Source organism: Aulostomus chinensis, chromosome 21 (assembly GCF_037954235.1).
Source record: "Aulostomus chinensis isolate RoL2024-O1b breed Wild chromosome 21, RoL_Achi_v1.0, whole genome shotgun sequence".
NCBI lineage: Eukaryota > Metazoa > Chordata > Actinopteri > Syngnathiformes > Aulostomidae > Aulostomus > Aulostomus chinensis.
In genome coordinates this window covers 1,190,344-1,211,996 of record NC_141340.1, presented here as the reverse complement: position 1 = coordinate 1,211,996, position 21,653 = coordinate 1,190,344, and the positions used below count along the sequence as shown (strand labels likewise).

At 49.8% G+C, this 21,653-nt stretch overlaps 3 protein-coding genes across 9 annotated transcripts; 2 read left to right on the top strand and 1 right to left on the bottom strand.

Moving 5' to 3' along the window:
* Window positions 1–153: 153 nt before the first annotated feature.
* LOC147241283 (uncharacterized) lies at window positions 154–13,580 on the top strand. Of its 3 annotated transcripts, none has more exons than XR_015110852.1 (3): window positions 154–321; window positions 1,341–4,420; window positions 13,475–13,580. XR_015110852.1 is itself a non-coding variant. In XM_086191140.1 (2 exons), exon 2 carries the CDS (start codon window positions 1,431–1,433, stop codon window positions 3,456–3,458), a length of 2,028 nt encoding a protein of 675 aa, XP_086047266.1. In that variant the 5' UTR covers window positions 154–321; window positions 1,341–1,430; the 3' UTR covers window positions 3,459–5,118. The 3 variants fall into 3 exon arrangements, 1 of the variants encoding a protein (XP_086047266.1); XR_015110851.1 differs by having other exon boundaries at window positions 1,341–4,915; window positions 13,475–13,502; XM_086191140.1 differs by lacking the exon at window positions 13,475–13,580 and having other exon boundaries at window positions 1,341–5,118.
* Window positions 5,898–15,498, bottom strand: acot9.1 (acyl-CoA thioesterase 9, tandem duplicate 1). 5 transcript variants are annotated; one of them, XM_086191142.1, is made up of 16 exons: window positions 15,326–15,496; window positions 14,428–14,522; window positions 13,774–13,800; window positions 12,901–12,946; window positions 12,243–12,413; window positions 12,132–12,169; window positions 11,972–12,055; window positions 11,204–11,307; window positions 11,009–11,082; window positions 10,355–10,422; window positions 8,266–8,377; window positions 7,809–7,899; window positions 7,605–7,690; window positions 7,190–7,277; window positions 6,562–6,712; window positions 5,898–6,061 (listed from the first exon to the last, which is right to left on the bottom strand). In XM_086191142.1, the coding sequence occupies exons 1-16, from the start codon at window positions 15,337–15,339 to the stop codon at window positions 6,006–6,008; spliced, it is 1,305 nt and encodes a 434-aa protein (XP_086047268.1). In that variant the 5' UTR covers window positions 15,340–15,496; the 3' UTR covers window positions 5,898–6,005. The 5 variants fall into 5 exon arrangements, with proteins under 5 accessions (XP_086047268.1, XP_086047270.1, XP_086047267.1 ...); XM_086191141.1 differs by lacking the exon at window positions 5,898–6,061 and adding an exon at window positions 6,071–6,386 and having other exon boundaries at window positions 15,326–15,497; XM_086191144.1 differs by lacking the exon at window positions 13,774–13,800.
* Window positions 15,499–16,765: 1,267 nt separating this feature from the next.
* On the top strand, window positions 16,766–19,453 carry LOC147241281 (diamine acetyltransferase 1-like). Its single transcript, XM_086190843.1, has 6 exons — window positions 16,766–17,022; window positions 18,122–18,173; window positions 18,260–18,340; window positions 18,592–18,693; window positions 18,762–18,802; window positions 19,094–19,453. Exons 1-6 carry the CDS (start codon window positions 16,960–16,962, stop codon window positions 19,268–19,270), a joined length of 516 nt encoding a protein of 171 aa, XP_086046969.1. The 5' UTR covers window positions 16,766–16,959; the 3' UTR covers window positions 19,271–19,453.
* The last annotated feature ends 2,200 nt before the right edge of the window (window positions 19,454–21,653 follow it).

Below are 21,653 nucleotides of genomic sequence, written 5' to 3'. Positions count from 1 at the left end.
TTGGGAAGGTTAAGAAGTAGGAAGTACCTCAAATGTAGGAGATACAAGTATAAAGTACTTAGAAAAATAAATACCCCAAAAATTCCACCTCAGGAAAGAGAGTACAGCTGGAAGAGGGTGATACGACAACATTCTCTAGACCTCTCAAGGGCTCGTGGTAACACAGTAACCGTGTCGGTCCTAGTGAGTCAGCGTGGAATCTACCGGTAGAGCCGGAACAGCCTGAGATGCAGGTAGTGACAAGAATGTGTGGCTTAAAACATCCTCCTGTTCCCCCTCCGCCGCCAGTCAGCTGATCCTGCAGCACCACAACAACACAAGGTAGGAATACTCTTGAAGTACTTGCCTCAAATATCAGGTGTTTCCTCTGCTCCCCACACGGTTACAACCTTTGACTTTGATCAGTTATTTCACGTTGAGTCGTATTGATTTGTTGTTACAGTAGCACAGATAGGAAGTACTGCTTCTGTACTAGTACACAAATACATTTCATCTCCCCTCAGCTTGATTCGGCGCTGACTTCAGGAACCTGAACAAGAAATTCTTTATCCCTCCACCCAAGTGAAGTTGAATCTCCTAATTATTCCAGAATCGTCTCTTGGGTTCCTCTGAGGTTCCAGCTCCTGGTCTCCGTTCCGCTGTAGCTACTTCATCCATGTCTGATGTGTTTGTCAGCTGTTTTGTGTGACTTCTTGTACAGCTCGTTTTCATGGCACCTGCATCAGGACTGCAAATGGAGCGTAGCAGATGTGCCGATGCTGGCGTGTTGACACTGATGCCACTGCCGATTTGTTGATGAATATGAACGGTCCTAAATCAATCAACTCTATCAACCAATCAATCAATGAGATATCTTTTCAGGTACTGGCATTGAAACTTTCACGACTGTACCCAGGTGGACTCCCGGGACGGATTGTCCACGAGCAGAGCCATAACTGAAGCTTCTGAATGACCAGCCTGGTATATGTAGCTTGAAGCTAACAGAGACTGAGGGCTAACAACAGTCCACAAACATGCGTTCACCAACTGTCCAGCTCGTCTGGTATAATCCAGGGCTTCTTAATCCAGACGTATGACCAGTAAACCACAAACACTCTGACTGGAGATCAAACTAGAACACCTTTGGTTTGGTGCGACCGTGAACGAGCTGGACCAGCTGGAGCATTCTCTTGTACCAACTTGCTTGTCCTGGGTTGTTTTTGTCCGTTTTGATGTTGCTGTTGAGCTGTCAGTCTCCTTCAGCTTCAAGCTAAATATACGTGGCTGGTTCATTCTACATTCTGCCATCACAAAGAAGTAAATTCTTGAAAACTAAGTACATGTCCTCTTCTATATTTCAGGGCTGAAGAGTGAGGGAAGTACCGAAGAACCAAAAATAGTTTGTTGGATGAAAAGTTGGAACTGATCTTGTTCTGTAAAAACTCCAAAAAATGAGAAAAAGGAAGTTTGCTGGAGATGAAAAAGTAGCACTGAGGTCCAACTGTGCTTCAATCCCACAAGTCACCTTCTCCATCACCGGTACTCCAGGGTTCAGGAAAACACACACGAGAAGAAAACAAAGAACGTCATTCCTCAGCTGGGCAGCCAGAGTGATGAAGAACCTTCTGGCCTGTCTCGTCAGACCTCCACCAAAGTCTGGAGGTGACTACTGCAGACCGCCGCCAAGGCCCGAGGTTGAGTGTGAAGTCAGTAGCACACACGCCCCTGGATCTCTAGATGAAGGTCTCCGTGATTCATATCATGGTCTTTTAGATCCAAGTCACTCAGACTCAGACGAGTCAACCGTAGGTGACCGTGACCACATCAATGACTTTACCAAAACCACCAGATCTCCCAGGCCTCATCCACCGCTGTGTTCCCCCCCTCTGCCCTACATTTCTCCACAGTCTTCTCCCCATTCTGCTGCCCCGCCTCCTCCCCAGAAGACTGTTACACATGTAGTCCAGGTGGAAGAACCTGCAGCTGTACCAGCCCAGCAAGACTCCATCAGTAACACCCTGCCAGACCGACTCTCTACCCTGGATCCTGGATGGACTGGAAGAGATTTTGGCTGCTTATCCCGCTCTCGCAGCATGACGTCATTGAGTCTGGGAACCTTGGTAAATGGCAGCAATGCCCAGAGGGCAATGGAGGCGCCTGTACCAGCCGAGCAGGACTCTGTCTCTAACACCCTGCCAGCCCATTCTCACATCCAGACCTTCCCCTCAGCTCCTGATTCAACTAGAAGAGAGTCTGGTAGCTTACCTCGCTCTCACAGCATGACGTCCTTGACTCAAGGAACCTCAACAAAGAGCAAGAACTTAACGCAAGCAAAGAGCTTACCAGGCATGTTGTTGAAAGACTTTGAGTATTTTTCACCTGATATCAGCACGGATGAAGATGGAGAAACCTACAGGTTGCAGTGCTCGAGTGCTGGTTTGTACCAGTGCAGTGTGACAGGTCTGAGGTTTCACATGAGTGGAGGAGGGGACGTGGACTACAGGATGGTCCCCTGGAACCGGAAGCTACTGGGCCATCACAAGAAGCCTGCAGGACCCCTGTTTGACATCAAGTGTCTCCAGCAGTCAGTGCATCAGCTTCACCTCCCACACTGTGAGACCTGCTGCTCAGGCGGGTGGGAGTTTCTGTCAGTCGCTCATGTGAATAATGACAACATTGAGTTTATCAACCCTGAGGGGACGACCAAGACCCATGTCATCATTAGCATTTCAGGGTGTTCTGGTTTTGGTAACGTCAAAGATGAAGAGACACCTCCTCATCCCGTCAAAGCACTGGTGCTGCTGTTCTACAGTCCCCCAGTTGATCCTGATCCGAGATCCCTTCTGAACATGTTGCTGCTACCGAGGAACGTGGTGCTCCGGGATCTGCTGCGTACCAGGAAGAAATTATTTGCAAGGGAGAGCTACATGGAGACGCCCTCGCACTGTAAGCTGCAGCCACAGCAGAAGTACAAACTGACCACCAGCCCTGAGAATGACTCTGTTCGAGTTCAACCTGCAGAGGCAGAATTTGATGAGGAGTCCTATGACAACTACTTCCCGTCATTCCAGGTTAAGCTAAAAGCAGTGATGAATGATATCAACCTGTCTTTGGGAGACTCAAACACCTCCAGGCGTGTCTGGGATGCAGAAGTTTCTCTCTCTTCCTCTGGGACGAGCAGGCCCTGTGGGTCGAGCGCCCTAAGCCCCACCCCAGCTGAGAGGCTTCTTGACATCCGGCCAGGCTTCATCAGGGGGATATCAGGACCTGTTCTCGGTTGTCTGCTGGACAAACTGTTGGAGGGCAAGGTGATAACAGACCCTGAGAGGAGGTCAGCTGATGACATTGTGAACAGTGGAGACAAGGCTCGCTTCGCCATCGACACGGTGAGGAGGAAAGGTGATGCCGCAAGTTCAGAGATGATTGAGTTCCTCTGTGACCTCGACCCTTTCCTCTCTGAAAATATTGGGTTGATGTGAAGCACAAGAAGGAGCTGGGACGTCCCAACACATCTCCCCAGAGACACGAGAGATGACCCCACCTCTCACACATGTTGCACTGACTCCGGTTATCAGAAGCGGCCCCTTGATTGGGGCCAGAGAAGGTCCACCTGAGCCTCAGTTTGAGCATCCACACATCAACGTCTTTGTTCAAGACCACATCTGTGGATCAAACTTTCGTTGCTAAGCCGGGATGTTTGGCCGTCACTGACCTGCTCCCTGCGACGCCGGACTGATCGTTTAGTTTGAACTGACCTGTGGATTCTAAACTGTAACGTCTAAATAACTTTTTCCATTGGTGACTGGAGCTCAGGTGATTTTATGCTAGAAATAACTTATCTGCTGCTCACAGGAGATAATTCAAGGTGCATATTAAGTACATATTCATGATCCGGTGTTTTAACGAAGGCATTATCGTTCCTGAGTCATTTTAATTGTTTTTCTGAGACTTTTGCACTTTAATGTCATGGTGAAGGTCTGAAAACACTCCAGTTTGACAAAGTTTACATAATAAGAAGCAGCATTATTGTACAACTGAGTCATGTTCAATCAAGTTGCTTAGTTTTACACAATCTGTCAAGAGTTTTTGTGTAACCCTGTGGACATACAAACCAACAATAAAAGTCCTTGATGGACGCGATGGATTGAACTTAAAATGAATAAGCCCTCATCTTCTCGCCCTCAAGCTGGCGGAGGGTTGGAGGGAGGCGTCGCGGTGATCGCTCAGACAGCTGGAGGGAATGGTGGCCAACTTCTCAACACACAAAGTTCCTCTGAGCTGCAGGTCTGACGTCATCCAGGTGTGCCGAAGCCTCGCCGCGCTGAGCTGTTCAGGGAAACATCTCCCATCGCGGCGCCGAGCTCCGGCTGCAGCGAGCTGGAGCCTGAACTTGTCAGGGTTTTCCTCTCACTTTGACTCTTTCACTGTTTTTATGATTCATGTAAGTTACATTTTGGATGCCTTTAACAGTTGTGATTACCACGTCAGTCCTGCTGAAATGATATACATTGTGATTTAAGCCAGATTTTCTCTAGCTCACATTAGCGTCACCATCAATGTCAAGATGCTAATGCTGGCTACAGCTAGCTAGTTGATGGGTTAGCAATGTATTGTGGTTAATTTGACGGTAGCTATGAGTTGTAGCCATATAAATCGGGATAGATGTTTTTTACAGGACTTCAGTATTTTACATTAAGCTGACATGGTTTGTTCTACGTTAGTGGGAAATAACAACTCACTGTGTGACAGGCTTCACTAGTGAACGTTAATAAACCTGTCCTGGAGGACGTCCAGGCAGTCAGGCAACACTTGGGTTACTGAAGTCGGGTTAAAACAGGAACGAAACTTTACTTTAGATTTTACAGAAAATGTCTATTAATCCAGGTCCTCTCAATACAGCTGTATGATCAGTAATCCACCGACGCTTTGATTGGAGGTAAGAACAAGCTAGCTAGCACATTCGGTAGAACTGGCTCCCACCACTCATCCGTGCTCCTTCACACGACCGCAACCAGAACTCGTCTAGTTAGTTGGGTTTTATCTCCAATCAAAGTATGAGTGGATTATTAACAAGACCTGGATTATACCAGATGACTTCTTACCAGTTAGTAAACAGTTGTTATTGGACAGCTTAGCACCTCTTAGCCGTCAGTCTCTGTTAGCTTCAGGCTAAACATGTGGCTGGTTCTTTGTTAGCTTCAGGCTAAACATGTGGCTGGTTCTTTGTTAGCTTCAGGCTAAACATGTGGCTGGTTCTTCCTGCATTCTGGGGTCACTTAGAAGTGATGGAGGAGGGAAAAACATCTTAGTGGGCTGAGTGAGAACCTGAGAGGTAAAATATGATGCGATGATGCTAGCAAAGTTGAAATAGCGTAGAGCAACAAGTTTCCAACACTGGTTGTGAAGCTGAGTCGGCTCAGCTGCAGCCCTCAAGCTGTGACGAATAAACCTACACAGGGACAAATGTGAAGCCAGGATAAATACATTTATTGCGTTATGCACAACGTAAGGCCAGAAAAGGACACTCTGCTCTGCCTTGCAGCATCCTGGATCATTCAGAGTTCATATCAAAGGTTTTGTGCGTTGAAGCGACAGAGAAATATAAAAGTGCAACACAAAGCCAAGCAGTAATAAACCAGGAATAAATGAGGTCTGCTTCATGCTCATCAACCAGATTATGACCTAAGACGCAGATGCCGACTGACGCCGACCCGGTGCCGTCACAGTCCTGCTAACAGCAGTGAAAAGAGGGAAGGAAATAACAAGTCAGTGAAAAGAAGAGGAAGTCCGGTCAGCTGCCCTGGTTCGCTCGCAGGGACACGTAAACCACCAGGACACACAGGACAGTAACTGAAGTCAAACAAGTCACGTGCGGGTTGTGTAAACTTGACAGAATGTAAAAAGATTGATAGGATTAATAGCTGCGTTCTCTCTCTCTCTCACTCACACACACACACACACACACACACACACACACACACACACACACACTAAGATTGTGTCAGTCAGTCGCTCCGGTGTTCCTCTCAGGGCTCCACGGTCTGGTTAAAGTGTCTCCTCCCGTCCAGGTACAGCATCGACTCTGTCACACAAACACAAACGTCAAACTTCTTCAGCATTTGGAGCTCCAACGTTTCACGACACAGAAGCTCACGGCTGCAAAGACCAGAGCCACAACTCAGTCACACGCTATCAGTTAATGGCCGACTGCTTTAACATTCAGGACGAGGAAGTCAAACTCCAGCTTCTCAAAAACGAACAGTTCCAGGTTCCGTATAACGTTCCTCTTAAGTCTTCTGTCACTGCTCCAGGAAGATCCTCCGAAGAACTCTATCAGTGCTAGTCTGGGAACGTTCTAGGAATGTTACACGTCCATGTCGTGACGTGGGTGATGTTCTCACAGCGTTCTGGCAGGTGTGGAAGGAAGCCGATGTCACCGTTACAGAAATCACCAGCCTACCGGTATTCAACTGGACAAATCTGAGTTTCACAACCACAGGAAGGTTCTGTTTGGTACGGAACCACTGAGACAGCCTGTGTGTGTGTGTGTGTGCGCTGTTGATAGGAAGTGTCTGGTCTCACCTCCGTATGTCTGTGGAATGATGTTGGGAACCTCGCGATCAGACGAGAAGGTGAAGTGGAAGACGTTGGTGGTGCTGTGCTGGCGGGTCAGCGGGTCGAACACCTCACTGTGAACCCTGACCTGGATGTAGTTCTCCTGCGTGTAACACACCTGAGACACACCAAATGCCACGTTACTCTCCAGGAGTGACATGGACATCGAATCCCTGCATTGTAACTTGTGCCAGCCTGGCAGTGACTGTGTTCCCATGGCCTGACTGTCCCAGGTAACTCCTGCTGTAGTCCAGGGTTCATGCAGACTTAAGTTTCCATGACGTCTCCGCCTGCCAGGAAGATTTTCACGACTTCTGGAAACATCTGTTTCCACATGAAGAACATAGAACTCCACGTCAAAGTTTACCAGCCTATCTTTAACTCAGATCAAGACAACAACATCGCCAACAACAGAAACTTTTACAAGAAGACATTCTCCTCCGTGCGTCTTAACTGCAGCGTGTCCTTCCTGCTCTTAGCTGACGCTAACTGGACCCTAATTCACTCGCTGCGACTGACATGTTCTCTCCCACTAGAACAAGTTGGGATCTACAGTACTTAGAGTGTGGAACGTTCCGGGGTGATCCAACCGCACCTGTGACGAGAGCAGCAGCAGGGAGCCGATCTCCACGGGCTTCTGGAAGAGGATGTCATCAACAGCCACCAGTTTGGGTCGACACCCCCTAGAGATGGAGCAGAACACTGATACTCTGGTCTCATGCTTCAACCTGACGGCTCCTCTCTGGAACATTCTAGAGGTACGTTCACACCAAACGCCCTGCAGTGTCTCCACCGCAGGGAGAATGTTGCTGTGGCACCGACAATGGCGGCTGAGGGAGTAAATACTGAACATGCGGGAAGAGGTTTGGTATCTAGGAGACAAGCTCCTCCCCTCCCTCCTGGAACGTTCTGGCCAGAAATGTGAAAGATTTACGGATCAAAAGACAGATTCACTATCACGTGGCAGGAATATTCGTCCTGGCTTTGGTGGAAGACAGTTTCCCCCTCACCCGAAGGAGCAGGCGTTGGCCCAGCCCAGCTCGTAGGCTTTCCTCATCAGAAAACCTCCGAATATCCTGTTGAAGATGTTTCTCTCCTGGACACAGACACAAACACAACTGTGACTGGAGCGGATCAACTCCACCCCCTGACAGGATCTTCTAACGGGGCTGTTCAGCGCCTCCTCAGTCCTGGAGGTTCCAGGTTCCTCTCACCTGAGGGTGGCAGATTTCCAACCCCTTCAGTTTGGCATCTTCCATCCACACCGAGTTTGGAGGCAGAACTCGGCTGCGAAAGCTCACCGTCCTGAAGGAGGCGGGACAAAAAGAAACACACAAATAAACATCGCAGATGCACATGAGTCTTTGGTCTCTAGTCCAAGTCAAGAGTCCAGTGTCTCACTCTTTGTTCCTCCCTTTCTGCCAGCTCCCTCAGGCTTTCTGCCTGTTGGTGGGTGTGTGTGTCTGGTAGTGGATGTCTGTCCAGAGGTAGGCGTGTCTGTCTGTTGGTGGGCGTGTCTGTCCAGAGGTGGGCGTGTCTGTCTGGTAGCAGATGTCTGTCAGGTAGTGGATGTCTGTCAGAGGTGGCCGTGTCTGTCTGTTGGTGGGCGTGTCTGTCTGGTAGTAGATGTCTGTCCAGAGGTGGGCGTGTCTGTCCGATGTGGGTTCCTACTTTGTGTCCAGCGTGTTGAGGAACAGATTGTGGATGATCTTCCTCTCGTCGGCGGTGGGAGCGACCTTCAGCAGCGAGGCGGTGCTCAGCTCCTGGCGACGAGATTTGTTTTCTAGAGTGAAAGCAAGGAAGAGTTCAGAGTTTAAGGAGGAGCTCGTGAACGTCTAGCTGCTGTGGGAAGATTCGGTGTTATTGGTGGGACAGGATTGTTCTACATGAGGACTGTGGGCTGATGAGACTTTTATTGGTGAAGAGCTCCTCCTAGTGTCACAAGTGAGATGTCACGGGTCAGAGAATGAGAACGTTTACAGTTACTTTACATTATTCATTAATTTGGTGCCCACAGACGCAGCGGCTCAGTCCTGTGTTTTATTTAAGTTTAGATGTGTTTGCATGGTTTGTCCAGTAGAGCGCGCTATGCACAATAAGTCATTTCTTGATAAACAGAACAATGTTAATCTGTGTTTGAAGGAACACTGCAAAATACTCAGCATTTTTCCTCTCTCGTGCTGACATCAGCTTTGTTTGTCCATCCAAGTCAACACTTTCTGACAAGAGAAGAAAGTCCTGATATTTGGGACTGGAACCAGTACATCTTTGACATTCCAACAAAAAAAAAGATAGAAATAAAATAGTAGTTGTCTTTCAATCGGACAATCTTGTAGAATTTTAGAGAACTTGGAGTTCTTGCGACAGCATTTTTACTGTCATGTATGTGGTTTTTAGAAACGTGACGAGACGCTTCATTGTCGTGCTTCAGCATCGAGCAGACGACAGCTCACCGTCAGCCGCGTCACAAAGACGACAACATCACACCTACTAATGTGAGTCGTCACGGGAACTGCAAGGATCCTCGTTAGGGATATTGGAGTCGTCGTGGTCATGAACAGTATCAGTCAGTCCATCGTTGGAAGATTCCAACACTCGTTCCTCTGTTCCTGTGACATCAGGGGCATGAAAGAGCGCCTGTTGTCAGACGTTTGACAAATAAGCTGCGATGGGAACACAACTGGCTATTCATGCTGGTGTGTCTGCAGCAGCCTGGTCACGGGATCTTCCATCGACGGGGCTCAAGTCATGAAGACGGCTGCTTCATTATCACAGACACGGGCTTCCTCACGGATGTTTACATACACGCACGTTCTCCATGCACACGCAGGAATCATCTGTTTACAAATGTAGAAACAGCTTCACGCCAGATTTCAGGCACAGAGCTGCAGGCCTTTCTAGATGCATTCTTCTGTTTTCCACGGTGACATCAGCAGTGACCCTGTGAGCGGACATGGACAGCGACCACGGAGACTGACCAATCACTCGTTCCTACAGTCAGCTGATAGCCAAAATAAACTTCCCGTTTGGCGCGTGCTGAATCGTCTCATCCTAAAACACACGCGACCAGCTGATACATGGCCGTCAGAGGCCACGACCACAACCGTGCACACGCGGGTTTATCACGTGCTGGGAATCAGCTGAAATGCTGATTGATCAACTTTCTGTCCGTCATGCTTTCATCGTGCCAGCAGAGGGCACTGACACGAACCCTAACCCTCATGTCTGGCTCTGTTGGTGTAACCGCAACGCTGTCAGGGCTTCAACACAGACGGTTGCCAGCACCACAAGCTTTCATTTCTCCATGTCTGTTGATGGCAGTGGAGCTCCGCCCACTCCTTGTATGTTAATGGAAGCAACCACAGGGTCATGTGACCCAGGAGTGAATGATGATTTAACTCTTTAACACTGCAGACAAACAGCCCGATGACAGCAGTCCCATCAAACCTGACTCTGGAATCATGTGGGCGGGACCGACTACACCACAACCACCAGCGACAGACAGGTCGACCTGGGCTGGAGACACGCCCCCTCCCACAGTTGCCCTCTCACAACATTCTGGCTTTGTTCCCGTGAAGAAGGTCCCAGCTCACTCAGCCCCTGCAGGCTGGTTCTCTGTTCCATGGTGACCCAAGTATGACACGGTGGCTTCGTGTGGTGTGTTCAGAAACAGCAGCCAGCTGTGAACCCAGGATCCTTCTAATCAATCAGACAGGAAATGGCGAGGAGCGAAGGACAGTAAGAAAGAATCCTCTCAGACCTTCTCCTTCCTGGAAGAGTTTCTCCTCCTCCGGACCTTCTGGCTTCAGTGGATTCACAAACGCCGCCCTGAAATGAAGAGGACAGGAAGTTAGCGTGAGGCCAGAGTACCTGATGGGTTCACAGGAAATCTGCTGTTGTCTCCTCCTTCCTGGACGGGTCTCATAGCATGTTTCTGTGTGAACTACGATCGTCAACAGTGCTCAGTGACGTGTGCGTGTTTGGGAGCTTCTACGTAGATGTGTCACACTAGACGTTCACCAGGTCGAGTGAAGCTCTCCTGATTAAGATACTGCATTAGCATGCTGAAGCTAACGTGACGAGGGGAGGTCACACAGTCGGAACGACGGCTGCTGCACACTTACATTCTACTGTCCTTTATTTACAATAAACTCATCAAAATAATGCGCAGCTGACGACATTACGATGCTGAATTTTACAAATAAGGAATTCATTCTTTGACATTTTTCCACAAGATGAAAGCAAACAACTTTCAAAATTCTTGTTTTCTGAATGGAGTTCGGCTGCCAGCACTCTTCCAGAGAACCACCGCAGATCGAGACTCTCTGGCAACATCATAGGAGATCTTGATATGGAAAAGTGTGTAACCAACGTTAAACAACTGCATGGCTCCGGTTCTGTCAAGCCAGCCTACCTCTTGTTCTCTGGGTCTCGAGCCACCATGACAAATGTAGCATCCAGAACTGGCGAATAAGCTCCATGGTGATACTAGGACAGACACAGAGACACGAGACCAGGGAGGAGTTCTTCAAGCTCGTCTGCGTTGGCATGGTTTGACAAATACACTCGCTCAGACTTGTTCCTAACTCAAACATGACAGCGCCCCTACCTGTGACATGTGCATTTTGGCTTCAATAGATGTATTTCCCACCCATGTCACGTGACCGGTGAACTTGATGTCACAGTCAGGGTAGATGTCTTGCTGCCTCATATCTAACAAGGACAAAATCAAGCATGAAGCTACAGACAGCGAGGCAACAGCCACGTCCTCATCTGTAGGCACAAATTCTCGCTGAAATTTCAGAAAATTGGCACAGAAAATGAGATTATTTTTAACTGGAGAATTTTTTTAATGTCAACATCTTTGTGAGTCTTAAAAACCTGGGTTGCTAACAAGAGTCTGGAGGAGCCTCCAGAGGTCATGGAGGTCATTAAAGGTCATCAGGGGGAAACAAGAAGCCTGAAGCTTAGTGGTGGTGACCTTGAAGTCATGTGACCCTGGTGTAGCTCCTTCATAGGCTAACGTTAGCTTAGCACTGCGAACCGTTGCCTTCAGGCTTCAGTTTACAGTTTACAGACAAACGTTTTTGGACAATTAGCTGTTGTTAGCTGTCAGTCTCCATTAGCTTCGAGCTAAATATACATAGCTGGCTCTCACCCCACTCTGGAGTCACTAAGAAGTGATGAAGAAGGGAAAAACTCTACAGAGACAAAACTTTCATGTATTAGTGAGTATTTGAAAGGTTAAAATACACTTTGAGTGAGATGTTGCTCAAACTATCTGCATCCAAGTTAAATTCTGGTTCGAGAAGTTTATAGGAGGAAGGATGTGGCCACACGTTTTTAACCCTTTAACCAGAACATGAGCGACTCTTACCAATCTTGTCCACCAGGGCGGTGACAATGGACAAGGGAGACCTCTTCAGTGTTGCATTAAAGGTGTGAGAGTAAGAGATGAGAACTGAGGAGAGAGAGAACCAGTCAGGACTCCAGTCTAGTCCCTCTCCCTCTTTAAAGCCTGAAACATACCAACATACCTGCTAAACTATCCAGGTCCTCCAGGATTCGCCCGAACCTGAAACAGACCACAGGTGTGAGAGGATTCGGAGCCAGACGCACGTCCCCGTCAGGTCCCAGCGGCGTTTTACCTGACAGTGTTGTGGAAGGTCAGGTATTTCTCTCGGAGCTGCGGCTCAGAACCCAGAGGAAGGTGAACCTCCAGCAGGCTGTCCCTCATGCTCTTGGTTGGAAGGTCCTTTTGAGACTTGGCCAACATGGACGACAGTGACACGCGCTCCGCCATGGCCTTCTGGTGGTCACTGTGGAGAAGGTAAAAAAAAATCTGAGTTAAAAATCCTGTTCCAATAAAATGAAGCAAAGTGGGTCCTCATGGGTTCACGGAGCCATGAAACAGAGAGTAAAAACCTGTTCTGGTTCAGCAGGAAGACCTTGGTGAGAACACAAGTCTCTGCACTGATCAGATACCGGATCGTTCATTGTACTGAGACGGAACTCGGCTACTTCACGATTAGCTAACGGACCTCTGACAAGAATCTTTCTTCTTCGTCCTCCCACCCACGAACATTCATTGTGCTAAGCTAACGAGCCTGGGTCTCAGCTCCCTAGAGGAGGGTCTCTGTCTTCTGTCTGTCCCTGGGAACAAAGGACAATAAGAGACTTTCACTAAAAGATGGTGTGCTCCTTTGAGCTACACAGGAAGTTGCACTGTGCTTCCACTGTTTTAGAGCAGCGAAGAAGTGAAGGTCAGTAGGTTATGACAGCATTTCCTCATCAATGCTTCAGTACCTCCAGTTAGTGGAAGCTCCCACAATCTCTCTCAGCCGGTTTCGCACTGAAACACACAGAGGAAACAATGAAATGGTGTATGTGTGTGTGTGTGTGTGAGTGAGAGAGAGAAAGACAGGGAGAGAAAGAGAGGGCGAGAGAGACGACAACGGAAACCGAAGGTGTGTCTTTGCTATCATCTCTGTCAGAGCATCGTTTCAGTCAAACTTCCTCATGTCCCACTGAGGATTCTGCCTCTGTGAACCCCTGGTGGTCCTCAGGGCCCACTAGGATAACCCTGGTGGTCCTCGAGCCCACTTGGAGAACCCTGGTGGTCCTCAGGGCCCACTAGGAGAACCCTGGTGGTCCTCAGGGCCCACTAGGAGAACCCTGGTGGTCCTCGAGCCCACTTGGAGAACCCTGGTGGTCCTCAGGGCCCACTAGGATAACCCTGGTGGTCCTCGAGCCCACTTGGAGAACCCTGGTGGTCCTCAGGGCCCACTAGGAGAACCGATACTCTGGCTCACATTTCTATTTGTCTAAAACCTTACATGCAGCTGATGCAGAACTTCTCCAATCTGAAACACTTCAACAGAGAGGACACAAACAGTGGCGAGGAGGTTATTGTCAGGAGAGAACCAGCCAGGTGAGGACGGCACAGTCAGAGCCACAGCCAGGAGGAGGAGAGAGCAGCCAGGCAACGCTGCAGGGAGGAAGTGAGGTGAGAAGAGCGTCATGTTCGGGGGGTTAGCTACGCGACGCGAATACAGGACCGTCTGCCATCAGTCAGCAGGGCAGCGGGTCAGAGGGAACTCAGGAGTCTCAGAGCCAAGAATGAGTGTGAGAGTGAAGAAGCTGGTGAGCTGTAGAAGAGCCTGGTTTACCCACACGTACCGTTGGACACGTGTAAAAGGGGATTTCCTGTGGAGAGACACACATGGTTATTACAGGCACGAAAACCCACCTCACCTGGAGCTTGAGAGATCTGCTGGTTGTGAGTGGGCGTGGCTAATTCTGCGTGGCAATTCAACTAGGAAGATGTGGCACACAAACTGTCAGGATGATGCGGGTAAAACATTGCGTTTGCTCTTCCATTTACACCAGAAGAACAGGAACGGCACCCTGATGTTCTACTCTGCTGAGTCATTCATGGCCACAAATGAATTTCATTCAGGAATAAATCATGTTTGGCGGCGACAAGCTGTTTTTATCGTTCTGATAGGTTTTGTTGTTTTCGTGGCTCCTGCAGGGTTCCATCCATACACAGCGTCTGTCTCCAGGGGTCTCCACCAGGGTACCACACACACATACACACACACAGAAACAAACACACACGCACGCACACCCCCCCTCCGGCTTGACTGTGTCCTCACATTCGTACACTGGTGTCTTGCTCAAGGACACTTGACCACGGTCTCTGGAGGAGCAGGGGACCGAACCACCGCCACTGTTGCGATGTGACAGTGGGTCACACGTAGAGTTCAGTGTTTGTGACCCAAACAAACCCTTCAAGATGAGGAGGGGCGTGAACCACGGCGGCCCACTGACCTTCAGCCATGTCCGGCGCCCGGCCCTGGTTCAACCCCTCACACAGCGACCTGGTCGTCATGGAAGCAGCCAGCCGCAGCAGCAGGAACCTTCGCCTGACAACAAAAGATCATGATCATCAATGAAACCAAGCCAAAGCTGAGACGAGTCCAGGAGCGTCCCAATATAAACAGCTGAGATCTGGGTGAGCAGATGAGTGGCGGTGGCGACGGCTGTGGCGGGCTGCTTCAGGTCAGACTGAGGTGCAGTATCACGTTGCATCACCTCAATCTGACCTGAAGCATGAAGTGTGATGTCACAGTTGAACTCTGACGTCAGCAAACGTTATTTATAAGCGTCTAGGACCCAGATTTGCTTTCACAGCAGTTCCATAGATGCTGAGTTCCTGCTGAGCCTGACCGATCCAGGAAGTGAGGCCAGCAGAAAACCTGCTGCAGCTCGCGCTCACAGCACCTGCTTAGGCTCACGTCACATCTGGTTCTAGCAGGTCAGGAACCTGAGATCATGTGATCATCCAGCGCCTGAACCCGGTTCACGGAGCCAGTGTCAACGTGAACAGCTACAATGGCTCATTTCCTTTTCTTCAGCCCCGAGTCCGTCTGAGGACGTCTCCCCTCAGCGGTGTGACCCGGGCGGACACACCCTAGTGTCCACACCCTGGTGTCCACACCCTGGTGTCCACAGACCCGCCCCGTACACGTGTGGCTCGCTATTCCCGGATGATTCCTCCATGTGGTATGAAGCCACTTAAACATCCAAACAGAGAAAAAAACTCCATGAGTTCCATTCGACATTTGTTCGGCACTGACAGAGTCGGTTAGCGGTTCGTGGCTATGCTAAAGGCTAGCAGCGCTGCCACTCTGGGGGGGCTTTAAAGCGGGTTTTTTCCGGCACTCACCTCGGGGACAGCATTGCGGTGATAGGGAGGACAGAAGAAAATGTTCCAGGTCCAAACGCAGCCGGTGAGCCGGCGAAAACGGTCCCAAATCACAGCTTCTCCCGTCGACAGCGGACGCAACTGCAGTGCCAAACAGCTCGATGAATCGCCCCGCCCACTACCTGATGACGTCGTACGCTTTCTTTGCGTTGAAAACCTGATGTGGCCCAACATTCAGACTGTCAGGCGCGGATCTGGCTGAACTCAATCGACCTTCTTGAGAGTTGTGACATATCGGACAGCTGGACGGTTGGTTCCGGTTACCGAACCGGGAGGATGAGGACTGAGCCAACCAGGTTCAGAACGGAGATTAACGCGCGTGACTCGTCGGGATGAAGACCAAAGCCAGACTGACTCAACAAATCCTGGATTTGTTCTTCGGTGGTTTTGGTTGTCGTGATGATTTGACAGTTAACAAAAGTGTCAATCCTTGAACAAAAACATCAGCTTGACGTCATATTTGTGCGTGAAAGTGAACTAAGAAGGACCAATAAGTGACCTATTAATGTCCGTACATGAAGTGTAGCTGATGTGTAGTGGAATAGCCCGAGTGAGACATTGGTCAGAACCATAAATAACCAGAAACAAGCACAAATATGAGTCTGCCATCAGGTCCGTGACCCACAGGCTCGCGCCACGAGGTCCTCGTTCCATCCTTAGCACCAGCCCCCAGACAGCAGTCATGTGATAACTACGCTGCACCATCTCACGGTCCTCGCCACATCTGTTTCTATCTTGATGTTCAAACTGGTGCGCAGTGTCAGCAGCAGCTGGGCCTCACGCCGCCGCTGCATGCTGGTGTGAAGGCTCCTGGCCGAGCCCTGACCACGGGTCAAATGCTTAAAATGCTGTTTCTTGCAATGGACTGAAATTCAAATCTAAGCTAAACCCAGCAGACATGTTTGCAAAATGTTTGAATAGTTTTACTGCAACAATGAAAACTGGGGGGGGGGGCATCCTGCCGTTGGAATAAATTCAGACCTCCAAGTAAATCCAACATTCACACATGGAAGTATTTCAGATGTTCACATATTCAGGAAGTAAAACACAACGTAAATACCTAAATAAAAGTCTTCACCTTCAATGAAAATATTAAATCAGTAAATATAAAAATTTGGAAATGTATCCATCATCTAACCCCCACCCGTTCTGAATACTTCTTTTTCCTTTTTAATGTCAAGAGCAGACATGACTTCTTGTTTGTTAAGAACCAGTTCCCCTGAGTTAACCGCGGATCGGCGAAGAGCAGCCGCGGTGTAAACAACCTCCTCGGGTGGAAGTTTCCGTAACGTCCTCCTCACGTGAACCTTTCTCTGCCCCTGATTGGCCAGAAACCCGACACCTCTGAGTGCTGACCAATCAGCGTGCAGCAGCAGTCCGCTATAAAAGCTCCATGTAAACAAAGACGGAACAGTTGAGCGGCAGCGACCCAGCCGAGGGCGAGCGTTACTGGATGTTCTTGTCTCGACGAACGCGTCCGGACCAGAGGCTGACTGCGGGGATAAAGCCACTCGGAAGCGAATGAAGAAGCATCTAATCTTTCACTTCACATACAGAGGACTTCGAACGAAAGGAAAAAAGAGTAAAAGAAGAAAATGGAGTATAAATTACGAAAAGCTGAAGCAAAGGACGTGCCTGATATCTTACGACTGGTGAAGGTAGGCCTCCCGCCCGGGACCGGACCGGACCGGAACACCGCACTCTCATCCCCAGCATGCTAGGTGGTAGCTTAGCAGCCTTCCCGTGAACGTGTGGTAGCCGCGAGTTTCTGCGTGTCACGGTGACTCGGGTGACAGGGGGAGGGATCTGAGGAACTCCGAGTCCAGCTCTGGGTTGACGGCCTTTGTTTACCACCAGACGGCTCACTTCCGCCTCGACAGCTGACGTAGCCCTCCAAATATGTCCAGATTGACGGTTGACGCGATTAAATGCGGTAGCAGCTGCGTCCCTGGGATTTAAATCAGTGACGTCATTGTAGCTCCAAGGGATGAACACATTTAATCTACACAAAGAATCAGCTGCTCAAGTTCTGTTTGTCCTGACCCACAGTCAAACATCTGAACCGGTTCAAGTCAGGAGTCCCGAGGCGGGATTAAACCTGGGTCTGGTGCCAAGACTGATGACGTCACACCGGTTGTAGAACCGTGATAATCAAGAGTTCTGGTTCTGAGCTGAGACGTTTGGATCAGTTCATTCGTGTGTCTGTCAGGGAAGAGCAACCAGCTGATCTGAGTCCTGCTGAGGAGGTGGCAGAGCGTCCCAACTTCCTGTATTTGAGTATGAACGTGAGTGACTGGGGCCCCAGCAGCTGGGCAAGGACCGCTCCCCCCGGCTGATGAGTCATCCTGGGTCCTCAGTCACCAGGGAACTGGAGAAGAAACGTTCAGATTCGGTTCCGTTCCAAAGACTCAAACGGCTTCGTCTCCGATTCTCAGTGAAGATAAAAGAGGCCTGTTGTGGTGCTGCTGGAGCCGAAGCCCCAGCACATCTTTGATAACGCGTCAGAACCAGAAACGCCTCGTTGATCCGGGTCGGACCTTCCCTCCAGCAGCAGACCTGCGTCACAGTCGCTTTCACATTCGTGTTTGGGTCGTCGTGAACGCGTCTCCAGCTGGGACCTGGCGCAGGCTGCAGGTGGAGACGCTCCTCACTTGAAGTCCTCATATTTTTCCCTCCATTAAAAACGGACTTTAACATGGAGACGTATTTTGTGTTGATTTGTTGTTTCGGTGTTAAACGCGTCGTTCTCTTGTGCAGGAACTTGCGAAGTACGAGGAGATGGAGCACCAGGTGACGCTGACTGAGAAAGGTGGGTTCTGACCTTCCGCCGCCGGCGTGTTCTTCCGCGTCCATCGTGCGGTTCTCTTGTCTCATGTGTAGTGCGTTGTCCTGCAGAACTCCTTGAGGATGGGTTCGGCGACACCCCGTTTTACCACTGCATCATCGCCGAGATCCAGGGAGGCGGCAGCAGTGATGGTGAGTTATGTTCTAAGCCCCGCCCACAATGATTGTGATGCGCTACAGAAAAACAAACAAGCCAGGACAGGTTGACCAACTGCAGGGGCTGGTGGTGGGCGGGTCTGGGCCTGTAAAAACTGGCTCTCGATGTGATTTATGCACAAATACTGCATCAGCTGAAGTACTACACTGGCTGATACTGCATGTGCTGACAACAAACCTCAACTGCCGAGTAGAACCACTTCAGTCATGTGACTCTCTGTCTCCAGACGCGAAGGTGGTGGGCTTCGCCATGTACTACTTCACGTATGACCCGTGGGTGGGCAAGCAGCTCTACCTGGAGGAGTTCTATGTGATGGACGAGTACCGAGGTGAGAACCAGAAGCTCAGACCCTCGGGTTCAGATCTGCGTCTTGACTCACCCTCTCCTGGTTTGCAGGGCTCGGCATCGGCTCAGAGATCCTGCGGCATCTCAGCGACGTGAGTATTTTTACAACTCTATACTGCCTGAGGGAACGCATTTAGAGGAAGACAGACCAGAGGCTAACACTTCCCACCCACCACCAGTCATTGTGCTAAGCTAACTAGCCTGGGTCCCAGCTCCCTGGAGGAGGGGCTCTGCCTTCCTGTTGTTAGCATCTACTACTTCTTCGCGTTGCGCTCCATCAGAGTTCCGTGAAGCTAATTAGCGACGCGGTTGTGACAAATTTTTGGCACCATCAACAGGAGCCTCAGCCCATTAACCACCCTCATCCCCCATCCGTCCTCTAGCTGGCGATGAAGACGCGCTGCACCGGCATGATGTTTGTGGTGGCAGAGAACAATGAGCCGTCCATCCAATTCTACAAGAGGCGTGGCGCCGAGGACCTGTCTCAGGAGGAGGGCTGGCGCCTCTACAGGATCGACAAGAGCAGCCTCGTCAAGATGGCCACTCCAGGCGAGGAGTGAGGTTGGCGAGGGGAGCGTGACCGGAGACTTGGTCGTCACGGAGTGATTCAGCGTTTAAAAAGGGCAATTAAGATTTCTGTACAGTTGAGCGTAGGAATGCTTCAGCTTTGTTGTTTGTGCTGCGTGTGCAACTAAATCTCATTCACAATAAAACCGTCCAATCACAGCGGCTGGCCTCCTCCTGCTTCCTCAACCCGGTCAGGACCTGTGACATCACGGCTGGGGTGAGCCAATCATGGCCCAGTTTCAGAAATCTGGCAGCCTCAAGTGAAAATACTCTGAAGTTGTGTAGGTTCTGGTTTATGTTCAGACTTGAAATATCAGACAAATTCACCATGACTTCATGGAAAAAACGTATTTTGCCTTTGAGAACTTTGGGATAACGTGACCCAGCTCCCGGCGTCGCAACAGCTCACTCAGGAATGCGGAACGTGCGGTTTCACAGTTGGCTCTCAACTGCTCTAACAGCGTTCTGGTTCTGTCCGTCCTGCTGTCACGTCTCAGGTGACATCGTATGTTTCTGAGTTCCGTCCTCTCCGCTGCCTGGACGACAGCCTGGTGAAGACGGGCAGAGAGAGCAGGGGGGTCAGACGAGGACTCGAGACAACATGGGGACCAGGAAGTGCAGGTGTGCAGAGTTGACCTGGGCACCGCCACGGCACCTGAGACTGAAACTTGACTTGTTTGTTTTTTTTATGAATTTTTTTTCTATTGTGACTTTGAATCTGTACAAAAATGTAGTTTGCGTCGTTTCAACCGGGAGCAGCCTGACCTCCTGTGAGGTCGTTGACCACGGCTGAGGTGAACACGAGCACCCCCCCCAGACAAGAAGGTCTCATCCACAACAGATTTATGGTCATTTAGACTTGAACTGCATTTCTGAACTTTCACCTCACTCGCGTCATGTGGTTAAATATAAACTGAGTCTCTTCGGGTGAGCGAGTGCAAACCAATCAATCCAGACTAAGCTCATGTAGAGAAGGAGGCGTAGCTCCTTCATAGGCTAACGTTAGCTTAGCACTGCTAACGTAGCATCCAGGCTTCCAGCATCATCAGAGGGTTCATTAGTGAAGATGATCTTGATGAACTGAACCTGGAAGATCATCAACTTCTGTTCACCAGAGCTGATTTACTGGTTCAATCACCACGATCACATGGAGCGATCCTATTGGCTGCTGGGGGAGGAACCAGGAAATGACCACTTCCTGTTGGACTACAAACAGACCTCATCTCTGACATGACCATTTCCTGTTGGGCTGGGTCAGAAAAATAAAATTAATTCCTGGACCTGCCAGACGTTGAGTTTGCCAACAGCTGGAACATGAGCCAAAGAAGCTAGGCTAGCTCCGTCAGTTTGTTCGGCTGCTGGTCGGGTCATGCAAAGGTGGGTGAAGGCTAGTGGAGGTGAAAGTGTCCATGAGTCCACTGTCATCAGTTCCCTGGCGAGGAGGAAGCAGAGAAGAGCGGCTTTGTTAGCAGGCTGAAAGCTTGTGTGTGTCACTTTCATGCTGCGGCAGAGATGAAAAGCTTCAGCCTGGCGCACCTGCTCTTGTTCAAAAGTCCGCTTGTCTCCACATTCCTTCAAAAGCAGCAGAAACTGACATTTGCTCTCATGTTTCACGTTTAGCACAGAACTGCAGTGGCTAGCAGAAGCTTTCACACTCCTTCAGCTGCGTCTCCTTCCATGCATTCACGTGTGTTGTGTGGGTGAGGCTTAGGGATGACGATGTTAAGATGTATGCCACATCAGGATGGAGGAGTTCCCTCCTCAGACTCAACACATCCTCTGATTCAGCGACTCTTGTAAGCGGCGCTCCCACGGCCGCCGTTCAAGGAGCACAAACACACCTCCTTCTGTGCCTTCACACGGTGCCTGGAACGGTTCCTTCTCATCGGTCATGACATTTGAAGCTCTCTTGATCATTTGGGAACATGAAAGTCAGGGTTGTTTGTTCGTGGAGCCTGAGCTGTTTGATGGCAACGCCATGACAACAGTTTGACCTTGTGACTAAAGGCCAGTTCACTCGTCCGTCTGCTGTCTGCTTGTGACGTCACCGTTCCGAAGATGAACAAGAACCAGCAGCTCAAAAAAACAGCGTGTTGCTTCCCTCGACCACGACAGGACGTGACCTCAGGCGTGACCCCTTCCTAAGTCAGAGCTCCATCCTCCACGACAGAACTGCAGTTGTTTCTGCGACAGAGTGTAACTTCTGACTCCAGAGCGAACGAATCATGGACAGTTCGACTCGGCTGCAATTGCATCAAAGAAATACTTCATCTAAAAGTGTATTTTGCCTCTCCAGTACTCACTAACAGGAGTATTCACCTCACTAGGAGGTTTTTCCTGCCTCCATCACTTCTTAGTGACTCCAGAATGCAGGAA

What these genes read in the sequence shown, in the direction of transcription:
- LOC147241283 (XM_086191140.1), top strand. Translation starts at nt 1,431, where the DNA reads ATGAGAAAAAGGAAGTTTGCTGGAGATGAAAAAGTAGCACTGAGGTCC.
- acot9.1 (XM_086191141.1), bottom strand. An exon ending in GGACCTGGATAGTTTAGCAG is followed by an intron (nt 12,056 to 12,131) that starts GTATGTTGGTAT and finishes CTCTCTCCTCAG; the next exon opens with TTCTCATCTCTTACTCTCAC. An exon ending in ACTCTTCCAGGAAGGAGAAG is followed by an intron (nt 8,378 to 10,354) that starts GTCTGAGAGGAT and finishes CTTTCACTCTAG; the next exon opens with AAAACAAATCTCGTCGCCAG.
- LOC147241281 (XM_086190843.1), top strand. Translation starts at nt 16,960, where the DNA reads ATGGAGTATAAATTACGAAAAGCTGAAGCAAAGGACGTGCCTGATATC. An exon ending in GGTGACGCTGACTGAGAAAG is followed by an intron (nt 18,174 to 18,259) that starts GTGGGTTCTGAC and finishes GTTGTCCTGCAG; the next exon opens with AACTCCTTGAGGATGGGTTC. An exon ending in TCCTGCGGCATCTCAGCGAC is followed by an intron (nt 18,803 to 19,093) that starts GTGAGTATTTTT and finishes TCCGTCCTCTAG; the next exon opens with CTGGCGATGAAGACGCGCTG.